At 42.1% G+C, this 17237-nt stretch overlaps 1 protein-coding gene across 1 annotated transcript; it reads right to left on the reverse strand.

Annotated features, from left to right (window-relative positions):
- Positions 1-3198: 3198 nt before the first annotated feature.
- On the reverse strand, positions 3199-14875 carry RID2 (S-adenosyl-L-methionine-dependent methyltransferases superfamily protein). The gene is made up of 9 exons (XM_087665082.1): positions 14580-14875; positions 14426-14501; positions 14083-14166; positions 13940-13995; positions 13731-13787; positions 5806-5855; positions 5548-5700; positions 4315-4453; positions 3199-4015 (listed from the first exon to the last, which is right to left on the reverse strand). Exons 1-9 carry the CDS (start codon positions 14676-14678, stop codon positions 3848-3850), a joined length of 882 nt encoding a protein of 293 aa, XP_087521208.1. The 5' UTR covers positions 14679-14875; the 3' UTR covers positions 3199-3847.
- Positions 14876-17237: the final 2362 nt, after the last annotated feature.

Here is a 17237-nt window from a genome sequence, read left to right on the forward strand (position 1 = left end):
CACAGTGACCGAGGGTGCAAGAATACTAAACAAAAACTACATTAGAGACATGGAGATCGACCAACAACACAAGCAATACCCAACAAAGCTGAGGGATCATCTAGATGGTACCTACACGCACTCATAAAAAATATATGACAGTTTATCCACATTCATGCTGACAAAATGGAGCTAATCATCAATATATCATTACTCAAATAGATAGCTACCCCACTTTTTTTGTCATATGCCTATATACGCATTGTATATCATCAATATATCATTACTCAAATAGATAGCTACCCCACTTTTTTTGTCATATGCCTATATACGCATTGTATTGTACACCACCTTATACTTTGCTTTACATTGTATATCACAAACCATGTTGCACATCACATAGATATTTAGGGACTACTACCATTCATAGGCCACCTTCAATCTCAACAAACTCTCTCTCTCTCTCTCTCTCTCTCTCTCTCTCTCTCTCTCTCTCTCTCTCTCTCTCTCTCTCTCTCTCCTGGCCACACGTCCCCACACAAAGGTGACATGCTAGAGAGCTAGCCAAGGAGCGGTGCAAGGATATCAAATACACAAGAGAATGATGGAGATGTGCCTAGGTCACTAGCAACACGTGGTAGAGCCAAAAGACTAGCCCATATGCTATCCATACACCATCTTGGAGTGCAATATGACTCAGAACTACATCAAACTATCGAAATGACCTTCCTAAATGGTGAACATGAAGAAGAGATATATATGGTCCAACAATAGCACTTCATCCACCCTGATTATGTATGCCGTCTCTTACGCTCCTTGTGTAGGCTTAGGCAATCTCCTCACCAATGGAATGCTCGCTATCACTACTTTATGTAGTCTATCCATTTTCACCACCTCCTTACTGATGTTTCTCATAGTTTATTTTTGGCCTCAATCAACCTCTCTCAAGGCCTAAATTTGATGGGATGCCCAATATTTCACATGAGACCTAAATTTTTTGAAATACCTTTTCTTTAAATTGGATTAAGTCATGTACTATCTAGAAATTTTGGCAAGGGTAAAATTTTCTACTTGTTTTGACGAGCAAAATAGCCCAAATAAGCATGACAGCTATCAAATTCAGCCGCCCCAAAAACTCTACGTAGGGTGACAAACTCACTCATTATTTTCAACCAATGACGCACTCTACACCTACATAACAAAGGATGACACTCCAAAGACCTAAGAATATCAAAGTGACACAGTGACCGAGGGTGCAAGAATACTAAACAAAAACTACATTAGAGACATGGAGATCGACCAACAACACAAGCAATACCCAACAAAGCTGAGGGATCATCTAGATGCTACCTACACGCACTCATAAAGAATATATGACAGTTTATCCACATTCATGCTGACAAAATGGAGCTAATCATCAATATATCATTACTCAAATAGATAGCTACCCCACTTTTTTTGTCATATGCCTATATACGCATTGTATTGTACACCACCTTATACTTTGCTTTACATTGTATATCACAAACCATGTTGCACATCACATAGATATTTAGGGACTACTACCATTCATAGGCCACCTTCAATCTCAACCAACCTCTCTCTCTCTCTCTCTCTCTCTCTCTCTCTCTCTCTCTCTCTCCTGGCCACACGTCCCCACACAAAGGTGACATGCTAGAGAGCTAGCCAAGGAGCGGTGCAAGGATATCAAATACACGAGAGAATGATGGAGATGTGCCTAGGTCACTAGCAACACGTGGTAGAGCCAAAAGACTAGCCCATATGCTATCCATACACCATCTTGGAGTGCAATATGACTCAGAACTACATCAAACTATCGAAATGACCTTCCTAAATGGTGAACATGAAGAAGAGATATATATGGTCCAACAATAGCACTTCATCCACCCTGATTATGTATGCCGTCTCTTACGCTCCTTGTGTAGGCTTAGGCAATCTCCTCACCAATGGAATGCTCGCTATCACTACTTTATGTAGTCTATCCATTTTCACCACCTCCTTACTGATGTTTCTCATAGTTTATTTTTGGCCTCAATCAACCTCTCTCAAGGCCTAAATTTGATGGGATGCCCAATATTTCACATGAGACCTAAATTTTTTGAAATACCTTTTCTTTAAATTGGATTAAGTCATGTACTATCTAGAAATTTTGGCAAGGGTAAAATTTTCTACTTGTTTTGACGAGCAAAATAGCCAAAATAAGCATCACAGCTATCAAATTCAGCCGCCCCAAAAACTCTACGTAGGGTGACAAACTCACTCATTATTTTCAACCAATGACACACTCTACACCTACATAACAAAGGATGACACTCCAAAGAGCTAAGAATATCAAAGTGACGCAGTGACCGAGGGTGCAAGAATACTAAGCAAAAACTACATTAGAGACATGGAGATCTACCAACAACACAAGCAATACCCAACAAAGCTGAGGGATCATCTAGATGCTACCTACACGCACTCATAAAGGATATATGACAGTTTATCCACATTCATGCTGACAGAATGGAGCTAATCATCAATATATCATTACTCAAATAGATAGCTACCCCACTTTTCTTGTCATATGCCTATATACGCATTGTATTGTACACCACCTTATACTTTGCTTTACATTGTACATCACTAACCATGTTGCACATCACATAGATATTTAGGGACTACTACCATTCATAGGCCACCTTCAATCTCAACAAACCTCTCTCTCTCTCTCTCTCTCTCTCTCTCTCTCTCTCTCTCTCTCTCTCTCCTGGCCACACGTCCCCACACAAAGGTGACATGCTAGAGAGCTAGCCAAGGAGCGGTGCAAGGATACCAAATACACGAGAGAATGATGGAGATGTGCCTAGGTCACTAGCAACACGTGGTAGAGCCAAAAGACTAGCCCATATGCTATCCATACACCATCTTGGAGTGCAATATGACTCAGAACTACATCAAACTATCGAAATGACCTTCCTAAATGGTGAACATGAAGAAGAGATATATATGGTCCAACAATAGCACTTCATCCACCCTGATTATGTATGCCGCCTCTTACGCTCCTTGCATCAAGATTATGCTTATGATGGACTCTTGCCATTTGAACCACTCGCTAGTATAGATCCAACAGCAAGGTTTCATAGTTCCCTTACCCACCTCTTAGGCAAGCCTGGCTTTTGGTGTATTCGCCTTACCCTTCAAAATTGGAAAAGAGGCTAAAAGTAGAAGTCGTTCATATTTTTCAAAAACAAAACTTGTGCACATTGTCCTCATAAAAGATGAGGCTTGGGCTTAAGCGCAAGTGAAGATACAAGCCCTAAGAAGGGGATCATGCATACAGAGTTTGGATAGAAAACGGGTGCTTCTTCCCAACAATGTTGAAAGTAAGAGCAGCCCTTGTCTTGTTGAAAGTCTTGCTTATTCTTCTGAAAGTGCAAACATAAGTGACAAATACAAACTCTCGAAAAGATCCAAAACTTTGCCGACTCACAGCAGGTCAACCACACTGACCTTAACAGCTTTTCGCCTAGGGTTGGTTCCCCCCCCCCGCCCACCCCCAACGACTCCTTACCAACCAGTACAATTTGCAGTCATAGCAAGCCGCTAAAAATGATGTTTGTATCCACTTGGTACACATCTCTGAACATCCATGGTTGACCCATTTGAGATTTTGCCAACTCAAACCTAGCCAAAAGAAACATTGCATGTGCTTGCTTTTGAAGGGTACCAAGGCACCCACATAGGAAGGGCAGATAAATCCAGGCCATCCCTAGGCTCAAACCATGCACCTTAACTTGCAGACATGGCTGTCTCCACAGCAAGCCCACTCGAGCTTGGTACCACAAGCATTGTTGCCATTATTTGCCTAAAATCGAGCCTTCCTTTTCCGACCAGTATACTTGGTGTCTCTTGGCACATCTGTGAATCCATGGTTTCTTCTTTGTTCCTTTTTCTTCAAAACCCAAGCTCGTCCTTTCATCTTGCTGCCTATCTTGCGCTTCTTGGCAGGCCGTTGCCTCCCAGCAAATGCCACCTGAAAAGCCAGGGTTCTTCGCCACTTAGCATTTTGAAAGCATACAAAGGCCAATGTATAACAAGACAGGAACTGTGATTGTCCATATAATCACTCAGAACTGATAGCACATAAGCTTCCATTTCACTAACCACAATTCTAATGACAAAAGTGTGTGGTAGCAGTGCCCAGAACAGAAAACAAACAATCACAATCAGCGAAAAACTCAAAAACATACTATTACCCTCAAAATTCACATATGGCTATCCTTCACGAGTATTAAAACTCCTTTATTCCCTAAAAGAAAGAGAGGACCTTACAGTTTGCTCATCTTCATCAACGCTGTCAACCTCACTTTCATTATCACTTTCTCCCATTTCACCTTTGGCCTTTGGAAGTGTTGAATTGACACTAGATGGACCACATACCAAGCAAAGAAAATACTTCTTTGCTCGTGTGCTGCATGCAACACAAATATTTCAAGATTTGAACTAATTGCCATATGTGTTCTTTATATGTAATGCGGTTGAAAAGAAATTGATTAAGTTGAGAGTAATCTGACAAACTTCAGATCAATTTAAAAGAACCCTTATAACTCAAGTATGATATAGATAAAGGAAACACTGCTTCTTTGTCTCATTGTCTAGCCTTGTAACTCACTTCATGCTGAGAACTACAACCTAAAGATCAACTAAATGTTTTATCACCTAGCCTTACGCCTTGATTCATGCTTCTTAACACAACCTAAAAAAGATAAGATCAATGAGCTTCATTTTCAAACCGCATCACGTTTAGAACATTTTCTTGAAAATTTAGTAAAATTATATACAGTCTAACAGCATTTTCTTCCTGAACTTGGTGAATAACATGTAGCAGTGTAAAAGCAACACGCAAAGGGCCATTTCATCAGAGTGCTTGAAGCATTTGTACATAGTCTGGTGAGTTGGAATCCAAATTTCAGCTCTGGAAAATTTTTTACAACACATTGCTTCCATGAAGCACAATTATATCTAATCAAGCATGCCCTTGGCCTCAGCTTATGGGAAACAATGAAGTATCAAGTTATGTTTCTCAAGTCTCTAACAAATGTAGCCATAGAGGCAAAACCTGTATGAGTCTTCACTATATATACAAATTCTACACAACACATTGAAGTCCCATCAAAAGTATGATTAAATTTCATTTTCATTGATTATGCATTTTCCTTGCTAGCAACCACGATGAAACAAGCTTTGCCTGAAAATTAGGTTTTAAGGGCCAACGAACAGACACACCATTCATATTGGAAGTCTGAAGGGTGCAAATTCATCTTTATATTTTCCCTTCACAAAGATGCAAAAAATCTATTGTTTTTTTGCTCACGCATTGCTACTATCAAGCAGCAGCCAAAAAACTTTAAACTAAAGCTTGGAAAACCAGTCAAGAAGCAGACACATTCAGTTTATATGCAGCCAGGCCCTGTAACATACCAATCTTCAGGGTGGCTGGGGGTGGGTGATGTGTGGTGGTGTGTGTGGCAGGCTTATGTGATCACATGTAAAGCTAGACAATACCTGTGAGGATAATCCACAACCAAACCACCAGAAAATCCAGATTTCATGGCAGCAGAGGAAATCATCTCTAGCTGTGCTGCATTTTGGGGATAGATTTGCAAAGCAGCCCTTGCTCCCCTAGCCAAGCATCGGTATAAGGAAGTAAAGAAAGTCCTGCATAAGTTATGAGTACCTGAAAGTTAGTGCACCTCTTTCTATCCAGAGAATCAGATGTAAAGATTTTTAAACAGCTGATAAAGGGACCAAAATCGAACATACTTGAGCCGTCGCCTAGGATCGTTGCAAGTCTTATCCGCATTGCACAACCACTAGTCATGGAAAAATTTCTAGGTCAAAACAATGCTCAATTTACATGCTGTGTTATTAAATGAAACCTGCTTGTAACATGCTAGGAACCCATCAAATATACCCCTTATGGGAAGTACATCATGCTCTTTTTCCTTAACTAGTGCAAAGTGCAATAAGAGTCCCCAGTTGAGTATCATATGTCATATTTTGCCATGGCTCTAGAAAACATTGATCAATCTATCCATGTAGGATAAAGTCTTGAGAGGACCCATCATATGTCAAGAAGGTTAATAGTTTGGGGTAAATGTCACAGCCAATAATATGGCAAGAATTTATCCCACTGAAGGCACACTTGCGGTTAACTTCCGAGCAGTGCTCCTTTCCTTTTATGCTCTGACTGGACAGGCAAGTCCCAGAACATCTTTTTTACTTGTACGTGTAACAGTCACTCACATTTTGCTACTTTTACCCTTAGAATGAAACTGAGAATGAGCACAACCACACATAAGTCCCACATACAATAGCCCAAAAAGTCTTGCTTGAAAGGAGAATCTGAAACAAGCCATCTCATGACCACAAAAGAGACCAGAAAAGAAGGAAAACTATCTCAAGAATCCTATCAAAACACACAAAAAAAGCAATGACACATGGAGCCCATGCACAGGGCCCCTCACACCAGGCAAGCTTCTTGACCAGGGCACCACAATCACTTCAAGTTACCAAGCACAAAGAGACACCCCACACCCCTTTCTGTTTACCCTTCTTGACCAGAAAGAAGGAAAACTATCTCAAGAATGCTATCCAAACACAAAAAAAGCAATGACATATGGAGCTCATGCATAAGGGCCCTCACACGAGGCATGTTTCTTGACAAAGGCACCACTATCACTCAAGTTACCAAGCACAAACAGACACCCCACACCCCTTTCTGTTTACCCTGTTATATGCCTGCCCTTCTGTCCCTTTTCACACCCTTCCCTTCCTCCTTTCCTCCTCGAACCTTCCCTATCTGAATTTTCCATATATTCATGAATCATTTGTATATATGTACACACACGCAAACCCCCCTTGACACCCACACCCACACACAGACTCTCTATTGAGATTCCTAATATTCATATACAGGAAACCCGATTGGGTTGAAGGCTCGCCAGGAAGTACACAAACAAGAACATAAAGATGACACCTGCCCTCCCCTCCTTTCCACCTTCACCTTGAACCTTTGCTTCCCCTTTTTCTTTGTGCGTATATATGTATGCATGTGTACACACTTTATCCAGAATACTTTTATGTTACTGAATAGGAAACCCCAAATGTGGTGAAGACCCACTATGAAGCACACACATAAAAATATAAAGGTCACATAACCTGGAGATTTTAAAGGCCAAGAGTTCAAACGTCATGATAACAGAAAAAGTGGGAGAAATGAAAGTGACTATCACACTAGTTAGAAACAAATTCACCACCCTTGTCTGATCACAAGATCTTCAATCTCTGGCTCCATTGGTTCTCCTCGACGAGAAGCCAATCCTTGAAGTGGGAGAAAGCCTCCAACTTCAGCACCAAGAAATAAGCCCACATCATCCTACTGTAGTAATCTATGATCAACATGAAGTACGAGCTCCCCTTCAAAGACTCGTTCCTCATCAGGCCACAAAGATCCGTACATACAAGCTCCATAGGTGAAGTAGACCACCTTGAAGCTTTGTTGGGAATCACATCCCTATGCTGCTTCCCACGAATGCAGGAGATGCATAGTTGTTGGCTCACCACTATGTCCGGCAAACCTCGAACAAGCGATCCACGCGATGCCTTTCAAAGATACTCATAGTTCAGGTGGCCAAACCGAGCATGCCATAGCTCAGACTGTGTCTGAGAGGTAAGAAGAGAGGTAAGAGCGGAAGAAGACTTCAATTTGTGGATGCCATTCTCCTCATACCATGAAAAGAGAACCTTCCTTAATCCACGATCAAGGACTCGAATAGCATCACTGTCAAACTCCACCAAGAGACCAAGAGAACAAATCTTATGTACCGAAAGCAAATGATACCCTAAACTTGGCACATGCAACACCTCGAAAGTGTGGGTACCACCACGTCCATCTTGAATCAGCTGCATCTCACCCCGTGCAGCAATAGACACAGAAGCATTGTCTCCTATGAGAATTTGCCCATGCGATGGTTGCAAATGGGCAACACCAACTGTCAAAAAAGTCATGTGTCGTGAGGCACCACTGTCTAGGATCCACTCTCGAGCCTGGGAGTTGTCATCGCAGCATCAGAAGTTTTCGTGTAGAGTCCTCAATGACCGCTAAGTGTAGAAAAGTAGCAGATGAGGATGCAGTCACCGCTCCAAAATCCTTCATGTCCTTCTTGGTGTCCTTCTTGTCCTTGATCAGGGCAATCCTTCTTCCAATGGCCAATCTTACCACCAATATGGCATGGAGATTCTTTCTCTTTGTCCTTCTTGGGTTTATTGTCTTCCTTCTTTTTTGGTCCTTCCCCTTCTTCTGAAAGGCTTGACCAGTCAATGCCTCCAATTTAGAAGTATTGTGCCTTCAACTGTTCCTCTTGGTCCAAGACTATAGGAACTAACTCTACCCAACGAAGAGCCGATTCCTGCCCTGAAGCAATAAGAGTGGAATAAAAGGCACCGAATCGTAACAACAACCGGGACAATATGGTGATCGCCATGTCTTCAAAGGAAATTGGCTTCCCCGCATTTTGAGCTTACATCTGAAATTGTTGAAGCTTGTTGATGTGTTCCCGAAGCGAAGAAGACTTATTCACAGATAGGATCCACATCTGCACCTCCAAAGAAACTCTCTTCATAAGGGTCATCCGATTGTACATCTGGTTAAGCTCCAACCATATCTCCCAAGCCATCGTCAAGTGCTCTATATGGGCTATCACGGCTGTTGTACAAGACAGAAAAAGAAAAGAACGAATCTTGGCATTCAGCTTGTCCCAATGAGACTGGGGCCTTGGTCAACTCCGCACGAGCATTTGAAGAGAGTTTGAACTCGTCTCTCACCAAGGGCCGGTCTATCTCCTCCGTCATAAGCTCTGCCAAATCATAAGACTCCAGTATGGCCAACATCATCACATGCCAGATGCAGTGATTGTCGCCATCGAGCTTTTGATCTGATGGAAGAGTCGGTAAGACGCACCTTCTAGTCCATGATCGCTTGGAATTCCACGTCAATCTCTATAGACATTTTCACCTACAATGCCTGCACAAACGCAAAAGAAACCCCCTTTGACTATGAGAACGCAACCTGCTAGGGCTCTTTTCTCCGCTTCCAAAAAACTTCTTTAACCGCCGGAGGTGATGAAAAGATAAAATCTGCACTTGAAGGCCAAAAACGCAGCCTTCTTCCTTCTCTAACAGCAAAAAAACAGTAGCAACTTCAGCAAATCCTCTCTTTTCTCGCACACCCATGCTCGCCTCAACCTTGTTCTAATACACAGCCCATCTGCTGACACTTGAACGCTGAAAACACAGCCTTGCGTCGCACTGAAAACTCCTCTTCAGATAGGTCCATAGTCCTTCAATGCTCTAATACCATGGCAAACTGAAGCAATGCGAAAGCGAATGATCATGACAAAGAGTGAACAGAGAGAGAAGAGAGGAGAGACAGAAGAAAGAGAGAGAAAGAGACAGTGAAATGCAAAAAATCTACAGTGAAAAATGTTATATAAGGATGCAGAATTAAACACAGGTGCAGAGAAAATATATGCGTATGTCTCTAACTCAAGGATCTCGATCTCCGTCAACCCCGAGTGCAGTCTCCGTCACCAACAAGTTGAAATCTATCAGATACAAGTGTGTAAGACTCCTGAAAACTCAGCCTTATAAAGACTGAAAGAATGCCTCAAAAAATAACCCAAAATAATCAAATCAGCTACACTGTAGTCGAACTGCAGTCGTATAGTTTGATTGCTGCCACATTGTCGGAGGGGTTTTTGTCGAAAGGTCGTATCCACCGAGAATCAGAGATAGAAGGAAATAGAGATAGGAGTTGAAAGAGAAGAAAAAGAATAAACAAGAGGTAAACATGACAAAGATAAAGCACAATGAATCAAATCAATATGTATTGATAGAACCTGGAATCCCTTGTCTGGCACTACTCAGAAGCACTCTCCAAGCATTAGATCTCTTAGAGCTCCCTCGTAGACCAAAAACGTGGATCAAAATAACAGCCTCTTCTCTGCTCCTCGAAACCTAAATCTGATGGCTCCATTGGCTCCAAAAGGGGGGTAAAACCTCAAGAGACCTACTCCAGAATCTCCCAGTTCACTCCTTCTTCCAGTTCAAAGTGCAGTTTTCAGTCTGTCAACTGCGATCACGACACACGCAATTTCGCTAATCTTTCTTTTTTATGAAAAAACCCAAAAGTGGCTGAAAAAGCAACTTGCTTTTTGCATGTCATCCTGATCTGGAAGCTTTCCTAACTTTTTAGGACTTTTTAATAATAAATAATAGTAAAAATAAGCTAAAATTATCCAAAAATCTAGTATTTTTAGACCATCTATGTGACGGACACGAGCACTAATGACTCTGATCACATTGACTCTCTACATCAATAAGAAAGTCGGATAATGATGCACTCCAAAGTTTTTCACAGTGCCCGCGTAGTGGCACGACATCCACCCTCTCTCAACCTGCACATCCTCCGATATATGCCATCAATGCACCACCTAGGTCAAACACCCATAGTATCAACTTATTGCTCACCATGCACATAAGAAGGCATCCCCCTAGATCATAGATCAAAATACTCGGCATTTGTACAACTCTTGAGCCATACCTAGTACCCTCTCTAGGGTCATAAGGCTTTGGGTACATATCATACACTAGAGGTTGTTGAATCTCTATATACATGCTATCAATGCACCCATCAACAAATACATAGCAACATGCCTGCTCTTTCAAAGTCCATCGCATAGGAAGTTGCTTCTGATAACCTTTTTACTCCTCATCCAACATAAACTAAGTCTCACTTGTATTCAACACACTCACCATCACCAAAAATAGTAAAACAATCCATATCTTAAAGCATCTTAGAATTGTCAATCAAGGCCTCTGACAAACCATCCGAAACATTTTCCAACTGTGAAGCATTACAGCTGACATCCTCTAAAGGCATATCCTTGAGCTTATGAACTATCTCATAAATGACAACTTTATCCTGCAAATCATGTACATCCAACAAGTCACTAATCTTTGTTTGAGTCCCTGTATCAAGTAAAACATTATCTTCATAACCCTCTTCAGATACATTAAGAAAATCTATAGATGCAATGACTAACTCTTCCACTATAGGATCTTCCAAGGTATCCGTTGTTGTCTCAATAACAGACTGCACCTTATATCCCAATTGTTTGCCCTCTTGCTTGCTATCATGTTCTTGCTCCTGCACAATCTCTTCCATAACATGCTCGGGAGGTGGCTAATTTGCAGCTTTAGACAAATCCACACTTCTTATTGTCACTTCCTTAGATATCCCTGCACTATCTTCATCTCTCTTCTGTTTTCCTTCCACAAGTACATCCGTGTTTTGCCCTTTTTCTAAATATACATCCACTGAATATGCATCTATCGGTGATTCCCAATCACTTATGTCACCAATTTCTTTCCTTGCATGAGATATTTCACTATCAGTAACTTTTCTCTTTTCAACTACATACAAAGCATGTGTCCATATTTCAGCCTTTGGACCAACCATTACTTGGCCATACATTCTATCCAACCGTAGACCAAAGATAGAAGCATATACAACCGCATAAGCATTTCAGACAAGCAAGTCTTTCAACAACTTCTGCATACCTCCCTTTCCAAAATTCAAAGCAAGAGACAATCACGCTTCTTGTGCATGGATCTTGCCATCTTTTCCAAAGATGTGTTATCGTACCAAGGCCTCCTAATAGGCAGCACAATCCTTTCTCTCATGCTACAAACTATCACACCACATACATCTTTTTCCTGGCTTAGGAGCTACTGTCCGTCCCCTTTCCTCTTGTCTTTTTTCATCCAATTTTGCAACCTTCAATTGAAAATCCCACATGCCTTTGACCAATTCATCTAAGACATCTTCCCTAACAGAGGGAATAATAGCAAGTACAGGCATAGAGTTAGCCACAGAAGTGGGTGGCTTATTAAATACTTCAACTGTTTTGCCCGTAACAGTGTGCAAGCTAGAGACATGCAATCTTTCTTTTCTTCTATGCTTTTTCACAAGTGCAGTAATAGCTTCCTTGACATGTCTCCACTCTGTTTTTAGACCTGTCTCTGTAGTCTAATCCTCTAGCAAATCATCAAGTTTCTCTTGAAGCTCAGAATCTGCTGCTTGTAGAAACAATTCAATTTTTTGACTTGCAAAAGCTTGTTGTTCTGCAAGATCTAATTGCTCAAATCGACTTTCAAATTCTCTTAACAATTCTGTAGCCACAAGACCCTTATTTGATTGTAAAGCCCACTCCTGAAAAGTCTTGTGCGTATTTAAACTGGTATCTTCAATGTAAAATTCTTTCCTGAGTATCTTTTTGAAAGCTACCCAGTCAGCATCCTACATATATAATTCAGCAATTCGGGCTTTCAGCTCATGTATAGTAACACGTACAAAATACCGGCTCCATGCAAATTGAGCCACTCCAAAGAATTCCATCTTTTGAGCATAGATATATACATATGCAGATACATTCCAACCATTGAATAACTTCATCGCATGTTCAACTGCTTGCAGAGCATTCATCACAACACTTTCTATTTGAGCAGAAGCCTGCATCACCTATTGTTGTTGTACCTGCATAAGCATATTTATATTCTGCACCAACTACTGCAAAATATCACTAGAGATTGTGTTCGAAAGTTCTCCCATCTTGTCTTTCCTTCTTCTTCTGACGATCTTTCACGTCGGGTTCACCAATGTCGGAGGGGTTTTTGTCGAAAGATCGTATCTACTGAGGATCAGAGATAGAAGGAAGTAGAGATAGGAGTTAAAAGAGAATAAAAAGAATAGACAAAAGGTAAACACGACAAGGACAAAGCACAATGAATAATTGATAGAACCTAGAATCCCTTGTCTAGCACTACTCAGAAGCACTCTCTAAGCATTAGATCTCCTAGAGCTCCCTCGTAGACCAAAAACGTGGATTAAAATAACAGACTCCTCTTTGCTCCTCAGAACCCAAATCTAATGGCTCCGTTGGCTTGGAAAGGGGGGTAAAACTCCAAGATACCTACTCCAGAACCTCCCAGTTTACTCCTTTTCCTCCAGTTCAAAGTGCAATTTTCAGCCTGTCTACTACAATCGCGACGCACATGATTTCACCAATCTTTTTTTTATGAAAAATCCCAAAACTGGCTGAAAAAGCAATTTGCTTTTTACATGCCATCCTAATCTAGAAGCTTTCCTAACTTTCTAGGTTTTTTTTTTCAATAAATAATATCAAAAATAGGCTAAAATTGTCCAAAAATCTAGTATTTATTGCACACCTATAACTTGTGGATAGAGGAAAACTAGAGGCACTTTAGTGGTCAGCCATAGCCTGAGAGGTTTGTACTCATCTTCTCATGCTTTGGTATATATATTCCATGGCCCCTTTCTCCATTCATTGAGTTAATGTGTTCTTGCTTCTCTTGTTCTTTTATTCAGCGTTTGGCAGTTGTTCTTTATTGCTCCATTGTGTATGTTCTCACACTCTCAGGCTGCATAAAACATTTAAATTCACCCCTCTTTCTATATAGAACATTTTAATACCCTTACAGTTGTGAGCTTAATTTCCTCTTTCCAAAAATAAATGAGCTATAAATGGTTGCAGTTTTGCCAACACACCCACAAATATCCACCCCTGCATATACAGCAGTCTTTATTAGTGGATTGAAATGAATACCTGCAGTGCAGATATGCTGATTACACCATCAATCGTTCCCGGACGAAGGCACAAGCCCTGTGAGTTTCCAGACAATTCGTAGTCAGAATTAGCTCTATTCTTCAGTGAAACGCAACACCATAGATCCTCTTTGGGTCTCACTTTCACATCATGCAGGATTGCGCATTATTTTATGAAGAAAACTGATAGAGTGTTAGCTATAGCCATACCTGACCAATGTCACTTAACAACAAATCCCCTTCTATTTCACGTTCACATGCAACATCTACAAAACCAAGTTAACACATAATTCAGTACTGAAGGAGGCACCTACTTGAAAATCAGAAAAGTGCTACCGCAGAAGTAAACATACCAAGCATTGCCTGCGAGATGTCAAGCCCAATCCAATGATGTCCATTCTCTGTAAGTGTTTCTCCACTGAGCCCAGATCCACATCCTGCTCAAGCAAAAGATGTTGTTCGAAATTCTGTAAGCATTGCAGACTAAGCTCAGCACACTCTATGCAAGCTATGAGTACAATGCATAAAATTGACATAAAGACACACGTTCTTTGATTAACAACAGATGATGAACCTAAATTTGATTGTTTGTATATTTAACCAGATGTAACTGAACAGGAAGGTCACAGAGCATGCAACAAAGATAATCCAGACAAACCAGACCAGGAGGTTTGAACAAGTAAAGGGATCACCTACCAATATCTAGCAGAAGTTTTGGCACTCCATCATTAGGTATAGCCAGAAGCTCTATGGCCCGCTCAGCTAGCTTTGCCTGTGCCGACAATCGGAGTGCAATCATTAGAAACCATTTGCGGTTTTCAGTTTTGTTGTTTTTAACCGTACTCTTTACCTGGATTTCAATGATACGAGAGGAGGTGGTATATTTGCGAGCTTCTGACTCGTTGTAGAAGATCTCGGGGGGCGCTTGGAGCTCAGGCCGGGAAGCCATCTACAGGAAGCGATAATACAGGAGGAATATTAAATCTGCCCGATTTAGGGAAGAGCTCGTCTTATCAGCAGCGGTAGCATGCCCTCAGCCGACATCGCTCACATGCTGAAATTGAAATTGAACAGAATTAGAAACGCCCCTCTCTCTGTCTTCTCTCTAGAGTCTATAACTATGTACACTGTGATGTCATTGTGTCAAACCTATTGACGTTGTAGGTAGCCGGTTGAATTTGGGTTCACCCTAATCCCGCACACACATTCCAGGATGCGCGTATACACACGCATTCTCTTCCCCCCCCCCCTTTCCCCTTCTCTGTAAGGGCTTTGTAGCTATACCATGTCGTTGCTACCGAATGCACCTATATAGGGAGTAGTAGTGACTCAAAGCCCTGCCTTATTTTCACTCTACGTGTGATTCCCTATACCCAATGGTGAACCCTTTTATGTGCGGCGTCACGAGGGTGTAGTCCTAGGATGTGTCTATGTTGTCTCGTTTTTTAGATTGAATAATACAAGAGTATACCTTGAGCTCATATATCGTGTTACCTTTCTTTGTCGTGTTGAGTGCGTAACGAGTGCAGGTTTATCACACTTGGTATCAAAGCGACTCTTGCTCGAAGTGAAGGAGTGCTCACGGAAGCATAAGGAAAGATCCAGTGCCCCGAAGAAATCGAAGTCGTAACGACCCACAGCACGACGCCCCGCGTGTCAACCCCCGTCGCATCGCCCCACGTCGCGTCGGCCCCGGCGTGACACCCCAACCTCGACACCCCACCGTCCGAAGACGTGATGCGGCTTCCCCACGGCACGACCCACACCACCACAGGCGAAACGCGGCTTCCCCGCGTCGACACCACCACCAACCACATGGAGGATGAAAGGGAGAATGTCACCCTCCCAACAATGGAGGACAGGAAGAAGAGTAGAGGGCAAGAATGGAGAGTGGCCCAAGAGGAGAAGGTGGCCGAACTAGAAAAACAATTAGATGGTATGTCAGGCATGCTGGAGTCAATATGGAGGAACATGCAAATGAAGGAAGAGGAGGAAGAAAGGAAGAAACAACTAGAAGTGGAGTAGGGCTATAGAAAATGGGTGATACAACAACAAGAAGAGAAGAAAAGACAGAATGCAAGAGGAGATGGATAGAATGGGTAGAGAGGAGACACCTAGGAGGGCGCAAGATGCAAGGAAAGAGAAGGAGAAAGTAGTAGAATTAGGAAGTAAAAAGAAAGACAAGAAGAAGGAGAAGAAGTACCACCGTAAAGAGGAGGAAGATAGTGATAGTTCAAAAGATGATTATGGAAAATTCAAGATGCCCCAACTAGCCAAGTACAAGGGAGAGAGAGATGGGTTGGTTCTGAAGAAATGGATCGCAGAGGTGGACAGGTACTTGAAATATTCACGAATAACCGAAGACAGGAAGGGGGAGGTGGCAGCCATTTACTTGGAGGAGGACGCTGCCAGTTGGTACCTGCTGGAACAAGAGCAGGGCCACACCATCTTTTCGTGAGAAGAACTCCAGGAAGAATTGAAGGACTACTTCATTCCAAAGATGGAGAAATTCAAAGTGAGAGATGAATGGAGGAACCTCAAGCAAACACAGGGAAAGATGAAAGAATATGTCAGCAAATATAGGCAGATCATGATGCAACTACCAAACATGGATACAGACACTAAATTATATGGATTTTTGTTTGGGATGCAAGAATGGGTTAGAAGAGATGTGGAGAGACAGGAGCTAACAAGCTTAGCAGAAGCCATGAGAATGGCCGAGAGACTAGTGGACCTGGAAGGCAGAAGAATAGCACAAGGGAACCAAAACAGGTTCAACAACACCTTTAGCAATAACAACTCATGGAACCAAAGGCCCAACGCCCCTAGAGGGGCATTCACAGATACAAGAAGCCAAAACACCACCACCACCAAGGCCGTGTCACAAAACTGCTTTAGTACCAAGAGGAGCAGCAGGAAGATGAGGAAACAATCACTACAGACCAACCCCTGGCACATCGTATGGGCCCGCAGGATCAAGTACATCATGGTGGAGACCCCCAGGCCCATCCGTCGGAATCAGATGCTTCAGATGCGAGGGTCCACACTACCAAAACAAATGCCCAATAGAAGATACAGCATCATCAAGTGGATCAAGGGTGAATGCAACTAGCGCATATGGAGGAGAAGAACCATAACCACCGCGTATCCAAGAAATCCCAAATGGGAGTGAAGAAAGCATGGACCACCCAAGGGTAGGGTCAGTTTTAGCACCCGACCCCAATGCATGGCAGCCAAAGTAGCGGTAGTTTACCATCTATACATCAAAGGCCGAGTGGGCGAAGGAGACCAACCTATCATGGTGGACACAAGAGCAACACACAACTTCATGACACCAGGGTGTGCAGCAAAACATGGATTAAAACTATCGAAGGCCCCAGAGGGATTAACAGTAACATTCACACAAGGAGAAGCCAAGGAAGTGAAACAAGTCTTTGCAGTCCAAGTAGAAGCCAACAAGTGGAAAGCAAAACTCAACTTCTTAGTAATCCCCATGGATGATTTTGAA

The sequence above is a fragment of the Lygodium microphyllum genome, chromosome 24 (genome assembly GCF_053477565.2).
Source record: "Lygodium microphyllum isolate KBCC chromosome 24, Lygodium_microphyllum_v1.1.10, whole genome shotgun sequence".
Taxonomy (NCBI): domain Eukaryota; kingdom Viridiplantae; phylum Streptophyta; class Polypodiopsida; order Schizaeales; family Lygodiaceae; genus Lygodium; species Lygodium microphyllum.